The sequence below is a fragment of the Podarcis gaigeae genome (assembly GCF_964106915.1).
Source record: "Podarcis gaigeae genome assembly, chromosome: 13".
In the NCBI taxonomy this organism is placed as follows: domain Eukaryota; kingdom Metazoa; phylum Chordata; class Lepidosauria; order Squamata; family Lacertidae; genus Podarcis; species Podarcis gaigeae.
Window position 1 is genome coordinate 2765252 of NC_139689.1, and position 8581 is coordinate 2773832.

The 8581-nt window shown below is 48.5% G+C and overlaps 1 protein-coding gene across 1 annotated transcript; it reads right to left on the bottom strand.

Moving 5' to 3' along the window:
- Window positions 1-523: 523 nt before the first annotated feature.
- LOC310829031 (uncharacterized protein) lies at window positions 524-7870 on the bottom strand. The gene is made up of 3 exons (XM_083707186.1): window positions 7430-7870; window positions 6913-7196; window positions 524-784 (listed from the first exon to the last, which is right to left on the bottom strand). Exons 1-2 carry the CDS (start codon window positions 7772-7774, stop codon window positions 6915-6917), a joined length of 627 nt encoding a protein of 208 aa, XP_083563312.1. The 5' UTR covers window positions 7775-7870; the 3' UTR covers window positions 524-784; window positions 6913-6914.
- Window positions 7871-8581: the final 711 nt, after the last annotated feature.

Here is an 8581-nt window from a genome sequence, read left to right on the forward strand (position 1 = left end):
AAAACCGCTAGAAGAAGAGAATCGCGGAACGGATTAATTTCGTCTTGCGAGGCACCACTGTATTCTCACCCCTTGCAGGCCAGATGGGAAACCCATAAGCAGGATTGGGGCACAAGAGCCACTCTTGCGATTTTCAGCAGAGCGTAGCCAACATGGCTCGCGGCCCTCGATAGTCCTCTCCTGCTCCTGGTTTGCCCCATCCTCTTTTAAAGCCATTCAAGATGAAAGCCATCACTGATTCCTGTGGCAGGGAGTTCCACAGGTGAACTGAAGAAGGACTTTCTGCTACCTGCCCTGAAAGTGAGCGCTGACGGGGCTGCCTTGCAAAAAAACATTTGTTAGCTCTGCCTCCTGATCCCAGAGCTGCCTTGGCTCACCAAGCGACAAGGACAACGTGCTCCTTACACGCAGAGAGGCGTCCTTTTCCACTACCTAAATCGAAAATTTGGGAGCCGACCTTTGACGGCGCGACGTTCCAGAAACCCGGATGAATTTTGCAGCGAGGTTGGGTGGGGTGGGGGAGTCAAACAGAAACAATTTTATTTTTGCAAAAATTTAAGACAGGTTCCAATCGGTTACAAATGGTCCACACGTTGAGACGCTTGGCGTTTGGAGTAAGTCCGTGGGGGTCAGGGTAGTGGAGGGGCTTTTGTCTTTTTTGGTCTGAAGCGGAGCAGATAGCCGGGAGGGGCAGGCGCGGTGATTTATTTGCAAGCACCCAGAGGGCACTTTTGTCTGTGCAGAGTCCTTCGGCCCCTGGGGGGCTTCGTCAGAGGGGTGGCGACTGCAAGAGAAGAGGCAGAATGAGGACATCAGAAGAGGCTTGCTGGGTCAAGGCAATTGTGGCCCATCTTGGCCAAAATCCTGGGTCTCTTTTTTATTTTTGTATTGATACAGCAAGAAAAAAGTGAAAACACAAATACTCAATTACACACAGGGATAACTATAGACACGGAATTTTCTTAACAAACAATAAAACATAAATTGGTCTTCAGACTAAAGACCCAACCTCCCGTCTATTCCATATTTCGATTTCATATTATTGCCAATACAGTGGTACCTCGGGTTACGTTATGCTTCAGGTTACATACGCTTCAGGTTACAGACTCCGCTAACCCAGAAATAGTGCTTCAGGTTAAGAACTTTGCTTCAGGATAAGAACAGAAATCATGCTCCGGTGGTGCGGCAGCAGCAGGAGGCCCCATTAGCTAAAGTGGTGCTTCAGGTTAAGAACAGTTTCAGGTTAAGTACGGACCTCCAGAACGAATTAAGTACTTAACCCGAGGTACCATTGTACACACTTTTATTGTAATTAAACCTTTTCTTAATATATCTTAATTCTTATATCTGTCTTGCAACTATTACTGAAGTTCCTCGATTGCTGCAACAGAGTTTGAACTACTATATTTATATTTCAGATATTCTCTGAAAACCTCCTGTTTTGAAGCAAATTCCTGGTTTGGTTTATTCTTTATTTTTTCCGATAGACCGCCAAATTCGGCATATTCTGTCAGCTTTTGGATCCTGGTTCTCGCAGTGCCCAACCAGGTGGCCCAAAACCAAACCCGCAAGCGGGATCCGAGTGCGAGAGCAGATCTTCCCCTACTCCCTGATTTCCACCAATTGGTATTCAGAAGCATTACGTCATGGTTAGTAGCCATCAATAGCCCCCTCTGTAAATGTACCCATTGCTCTGCCTCTGACCATGAAGGCATGGCTAGTAGCCAACTGCAACCCTTTCCTTCAAGAATTTGCCCAATCCTCTTTTAAAGCCACTGTGGGAGGGAGTTCCGCAGTTTAACGGCAGGTCTGCTGCTTCTGGCCCTGGAAAGAGCATATAGCAACTATTGATGATGATGATGATGATGATGATGATGATAATCATTTATTATTTATATCCCGCCCACTCTGGGAGGCTTCTAACAGAATACTAAAATGCAATAACCTATTAAACATTAAAAGCTTCCCTGAACAGGGCTGCCTTCAGATGTCTTCTAAAAGTCTGGTAGTTGTTCTTCTCTTTGACATCTGGTGGGAGGGCGTTCCACAGGGCGGGCGCCACTACCAAGAAGGCCCTCTGCCTGCTTCCCTGTAACTTGGCTTCTCGCAGGGAGGGAACCGCCAGAAGGCCCTCGGAGCTGGACCCAGGTGTTCGGGCAGAACGATGGGGGTGGAGACGCTCCTTCAGGTCTACTGGACCGAGGCCATTTAGGGCTTTAAAGGTCAGCACCCACACTTTGAATTGTGCTTGGAAACATACTGTCTAGGTCTTTCAGGACCAGTGTTATTTAGTCTCGACAACCGCTCCCAGTCACCAGTCTGGCTGCCGCATTCTGAATAGCCTCCTCCTCAATGGATTTGTCGAATTTTTACGAACTACCCAACGTGGTGGCGCTCAGTACAGCTTGCGGGAGCGAATCCTATTTTTTAAATCACATGCCTGATCCAACAGGGCTCTTCTCAGACTACTCTGTTTCCTGCTCTTTAACCAGCAACTGGTTTTGTAATAGTAGTAGTAGTAGTAATAATAATAATAATAATAATAATAATAATAATAATAATAATAATATATATTTATACCCCGCCCTCCCCGGCCAGAGCCGGGCTCAGGGCAGCTAACACCGGTAAAATTACATTAAAAACATAATAGGCGGGAAAAGGGAAAGGAAAAAAACCAATTTAAAATACTGGGTTAAGGCCAGGCGGAACAGCTCTGTCTTGCAGGCCTTGTGGAAAGATGTCAAGTCCCACAGTAAGAGGACCTCTCCTCTTATTTCCTGACAGCTAAATCTGCGCGGGAATCTTTGGTGTTTCGGAAGGCCAAAGGTCTACTCAGAGAATTTCTGAAACGATCCAGAGTTGGGGGGTGAGGTGGCCAAGTTTGCCAAGGATCCCAAACCATTCAGGGCCGCTGAATTGAAAAAGGGATTGCGAAGATTTCAAATTTAGGCTTGTGGGGTCTGAACTGGAGGTGGACCAAGAACGAGACCTTGGGAGTCCTAGTGAAAAGCTCTTTTAAGATGTCAATCCAGTGTGCAGCAGCTGTGAAAAATGTGAATTCTATGCTAGGGATCATTAGGAAAGGAGCTGAAAACAGCTGCCGCCATAATTTTTTGCCTTACCAAAACTGACATACATCTGCAAAGTTCTGTCCACCTATGATCCTCCTTTGGAGACTTGAGCCTGCGTCCCCAAACCCTCAGCCCCGTTCCTTTTCCCCGGCAAGTTCCCATTGACAAACCCTCGTATCTACGGGACCACCTCTCCTGGTCTGCCCTGCAGAGGACCTTAAGGTCCATGAATAATCATAGCTTAAAGGTCCTGGCCCCTAAGGAAGTCAGACTATCCTCCACCAGGACCAGGGCCTTCTCAGTGGTGGCTCCGACCTGGTGGAATGCTCTGTCCCAGGAGACCAGCACCCAGCAGGATTTAACCTCCTTCCGCCTGGCCTTTAATTTGAATTCAGCCTGCTCTTTCATTTCCCTTCCCTCCCCCTCCCCTTTTTATGAAGATCACCCGCTCTGAGACCCCACAGCTAATTCTCCCCTGGCCTCCACGCTGGCCCAAGTAGGACCAATGCAGCCAGCTAGCCCTTATGCTTATTTCCCCTAAATTGATTTTTGAATTTTATTGTTATTCATGTTTTTATACTGTATTTTATGCTGCTTTTATAATTAAGTGTTTTAAATTTGTTGTTAGCCGCCCTGAGCCCGGTTTTTGAACAGGGAAGGGCGGGGTATAAATAAAATTTATTATTATTATTATTATTGAGTCATATTGTTGGATGGGACCCCAAGGGTCATCTAGTCTAACCCCCTGTGTTGCAGCTAAAGGCAAAGATTGACTGCGGATGGGAGATCTGAAGGCAGGAGTGGTCCCAGGTGTGCCACCTGCCACGCACGCATCCTGATGAATCACCTTCCTGAATTGCGACAGTTGTCGAAAAGGAAGTGCATATTTGTAAGTGACATACTGTCACCGTTACTGTGTGACGCGGCAGCTAAAAAAGCCAATGCAATTCTGGGCTGCATCCATAGGAGTATAGCATCTAGATCAAGGGAAGTAATCGTGCCACTGTATTCTGCTCTGGTCAGACCTCACCTGGAGGACTGTGTCCAGTTCAAGAAGGACACGGACAAACTGGAACGTGTCCAGAGGAGGGCAACCAAAATGGTCAAAGGCCTGGAAACGATGCCTTATGAGGAACGGCTAAGGGAGCTGGGCATGTTTAGCCTGGAGAAGAGGAGGTTAAGGGGTGATATGATAGCCATGTTCAAATATATAAAAGGATGTCACATAGAGGAGGGAGGGAGAAAGGTTGTTTTCTGCTGCTCCAGAGAAGCGGACACGGAGCAATGGATCCAAACTACAAGAAAGAAGATTCCACCTAAACATTAGGAAGAACTTCCTGACAGTGAGAGCTGTTTGACAGTGGAATGTGCTGCCAAGGAGTGTGGTGGAGTCTCCTTCTTTGGAGGTCTTTAAGCAGAGGCTTGACAGCCATATGTCAGGAGTGCTCTGATGGTGTTTCCTGCTTGGCAGGGGGTTGGACTCGATGGCCCTTGGGGTCTCTTCCAACTCTAGGATTCTATGATATTCTATGATTCTAATGTAAGGAAGCCACAGCCTCAAACTCTCGAGGCGTTAAAAGGGCATTTGACAAATTTATGGAGGAGGAGGAGGTGTGAAAGGTCTACGGATTGTAGCTAAATTCTACCTCCAAGCCCAGAGGCAGTCTACCTGTAGGTAACAGTTGCCCGAGGGGGGCATGTGGTGGGAAAAGGGTATTTGTCGGCTGTCCAGAGACAAATAAGGGGATGAGGGTGGCGCTGTGGGTTAAACCACAGAGCCTAGGACTTGCCGATCAGAAGGTCGGCGGTTCGAAGCCCCGCGACGGGGAGAGCTCCCGTTGCTCGGTCCCTGCTCCTGCCAACCTAGCAGTTCGAAAGCACCTCAAAGTGCAAGTAGATAAATAGGTACCGCTCCAGCGGGAAGGTAAACGGCGTTTCCGTGCGCTGCTCTGGTTCGCCAGAAGCAGCTTAGTCCTGCTGGCCACATGACCCAGAAGCTGTACGCCGGCTCCCTCGGCCAGTAAAGCGAGATGAGCCCCGCAACCCTAGAGTCGGCCACGACTGGACCTAATGGTCAGGGGTCCCTTTACCTTTACCAGAGACAAATAATTCTGTTTGTCGGCTGTCCAGAGACATGGTGAGCCATAGGATTCTGTTTAAAGCATATTTAATCGCAACAATTCAAACACAACACGTAGGAATAAGCCAATCAAAGTTCATAGGTACAACGTAACAGAGTGGTAGTGAGGACCATCAAGCTGTCTGTTCCAAACAGATATCTAAGGACAGTCTCACGTTAGTTCCAACAGAAGATGTCTCAAAAGCTTCCAAAGTAAAGTCTCAATAGTCTTCCAAAAGTTTCAACGGAAGACGTCTCAAAAACCTCAAAAGGACAGTGTCTCTGGAATGATGCCACTGTTTCGTAATAATCTTCATCAGTCTCCACCACTCTGTTACATTGTACATATGAACTTTCATTGGCTTATTCCCATACAGTGGTACCTCGGGTTACATACGCTTCAGGTTACAGACTCTGCTAACCCAGAAATAGTACCTCGGGTTAAGAACTTTGCTTCAGGATGAGAACAGAAATTGTGCAGCGGCAGCAGGAGGCCCCATTAGCTAAAGTGGTGCTTCAGGTTAAGAACTGTTTCAGGTTAAGAACGGACCTCTGGAACAAATTAAGTTCTTAACCACTGCAATTTGAATGATATCATCATTCTATTATATATTCTCTACTAATTGTTAGCCTACGTGTTGGGCTCGTATTGTTGTGATTGGTTCTTAAAGCATATTTCAAACACATTCCACTCCCCAATGCAAGAATCCTGGGAAGAAGAAGAAGAAGAGTTTGGATTTGATATCCCGCCTTTCACTCCCCTTCAGGATTCTCAAAGCAGTTAACATTCTCCTTTCCCTTCCTCCCCACAACAAACACTCTGTGAGGTGAGTGGGGCTGAGAGACTTCAGAGAAGTGTGACTGGCCCAGAGTCACCCAGCAGCTGCATGTGGAGGAGCGGGGAAGCGAACCCGGTTCCCCAGATTACGAGACTACTGCTCTCAACCATTACACCACGCTGGGAACTGTAGTTTGTTAGGGGTGCTGGGAGTTGTAGCTTGCCAGGGGCAAAGCTACCGATCCCGCGATTATTTGGAGCAGCGGTTCTCAATCTGTGGGTCCCCAGATGTTGTTGGACTACAACTCCCATCAGCCCTAGCTAGCAAGGCCAGAGCTCAGGGATGATGGGAGTTGTCGTCCAACAACATCTGGGGACCCACATGTTGAGAACGCTTGGGCAGGATTCCTGCTTTGCAGTGGGTTGGACTAGATGACCCTCGGCTCCCTTCTCACTCAACAATTCCATGATTCTGTGCCTGGATTCCATGAGCACTTGGAATCGATCCCAAAGGGATCCTTCTGTTCTTCCAATGCTTCCTGGTTGCCCAGAGAAGGCTCAGCAAATCCTGCTGCTTTGAACATGATCAGCGCAGAATAATCATCATCATCATCATCATCATCATCATTTATTTATTTATACCCCGCCCACCTGCCTAGGTCTCCCCAGCCACTCTGGGCAGCTTCCAACAGAACATTAAAATACAATATTAAACATTAAAAGCATCCCTAACCAGGGCTGCCTTCAGATGTCTTCTAAAAGTCTGGTAGTTGTTTTTCTCTTTGACATCTGGTGGACAACCTCATAGGGACTAGTCACTTGAGCAGGCATGTTAACCCCAGTCCAGCACCTGGAGGTGCCGAGAGAGGGGGCTTTTGAGATGCAGACCCTGCCCATTCCCTCGCCCAAACCCCTTTCCTCAGCGACTCCACGCCCAGGCTTACCATTAGCACCCAAGGCCGCTGAGGGTCCCGATCCGGTCCAGCTTGATGCCAAAGCACCCTTGCTGCGCCATCTTCTTGGCTCGCCCCCGGAACTTCTTCTGGGTGCTCACAAAGTCTTTCAGGAAGTGGATAAAGGCGCGCTCCCCTGAGGAGGGGGCTGGGGGGCCAGGGGCATCGTGGAGGGGGTGCTGGCCGCGGAGGATTTGGGAGAGCGGCGGCGGGTGGTCTCCTTCGTTGGCCGACAGCAAGGCAGCCAGGTCTTCCCCAAGTATCTCCAGCAAGGACTGAAGAGGGAAGGAGACAGAGAGGAGAAATTTAGCCCCCCCAAAAAACACTCACCCCATAAGTAGGACCCTGTGCCCCAATCCCAAAATTCTTACCCACCAGCAATTCAATGTGCTATATTATATCGCCGCAAAAAAATTGGTGCATTGGAATGCTTTCGAAGATGTGGGGTCTTCGACAGAGAAGTGGGGTTTGAGTTAGAAGTGGGGTGCTCCTGGGGTCCTCTACTTACCTGGGTTGAGTGGACAGGGGTCTGGGAGGCCAGGGGCAGGAGGAAGAGGAAGAGGGAGGCAGGCAAGACCTTCATCCTTCCCCCCAAAACAAGCCAGCGAGTTTCTCCTTTGGGATGTCGGACGGGTGGGCTGCCTTGACCCCCCAGGGGCGAGCAGAAGGATGACTTGGGAGCGTCTGGCCTGCCTGTCTCCCCGGCTGCAGTTCTTATAGGGGTGCTCAGACCACCCACCCCATCTCCCCGGGCAACAGGGGCCACCCCCTGCTGGCAAGGCCGACGGAGCCAGGGGGGTGTCTTCCTGGGACGGGGACTGGAGGGGGGCTTTTGTCCCCCAGTGAAAGGCATGTGTTGCCCAGGGGACGGGTTACGGGAAGGGGGGGAGGTGGAGAAAGGGCAGGGAGAGGGGGCTGGCTGGCTGGCTGGTGGGAAGGAAGGAAGGAAGGAAGGAAGGAAGGAAGGAAGGAAGGATAGAACATTCTTTATGTATGCTACAACAGCAGCAAGAATACTCATCGCAAAGTATTGGAAGACACAAGATCTACCCACCTTGGAAGAATGGCAGATGAAGGTGATAACATGGGACTGGCAGAAATGACTGGCAGAATCCGAGACCAGGGAAGAGAGACGTCGGAAGAAGATTGGAAGAAATTTAAGGACTATCTTAAGAAACATTGCAAAATTTATGAATGTTAGAATGACGTTGGTTTAGAAATTATGTGGTTTCCAGTGGTAATGGATGAGTAAAAAGAAAAGAAAGGCTAAAAATTAAATGAAAATTAAGGGAAAGGATTTGCTGAAGTAATAAAATAGAAATTGGAATACAGAGAGGGGAGGTATGAGGAAGTCGGGGAAGTAGGTTATAAGAAAATAAGGGATTGAAATTATACTTGTTTTTCTTTTTTGTTTGTTTGTATTATTGTTCTGTTTTGTTTTTATATAATTTTTGAAACTTTAATAAAAATCTTATAAAAAAAAGGAAGGAAGGAAGGAAGGAAGGAAGGAAGGAAGGAAGGAAGGAAGGAAGGAAGGAAAGGCGGCCTGCATGGGTAGAGAAGCAGCAAGGGAGGGAAAGGGTTAGAATCATGGAAGGGTCGAAGGCACCCCAGGGGTCATCCAGCCCAACCCCCCCCCCCCCGTGAGACAGGGTTGTCT

Excerpts from the sequence above, each read along its gene's own strand:
- LOC310829031 (XM_083707186.1), bottom strand. The coding sequence starts at position 7,774 with ATGCCTTTCACTGGGGGACAAAAGCCCCCCTCCAGTCCCCGTCCCAGG. Across the intron at positions 7,197-7,429 it reads CCCCTGTCCACTCAACCCAG|TCCTTGCTGGAGATACTTGG; the intron begins GTAAGTAGAGGA and ends TTCCCTCTTCAG.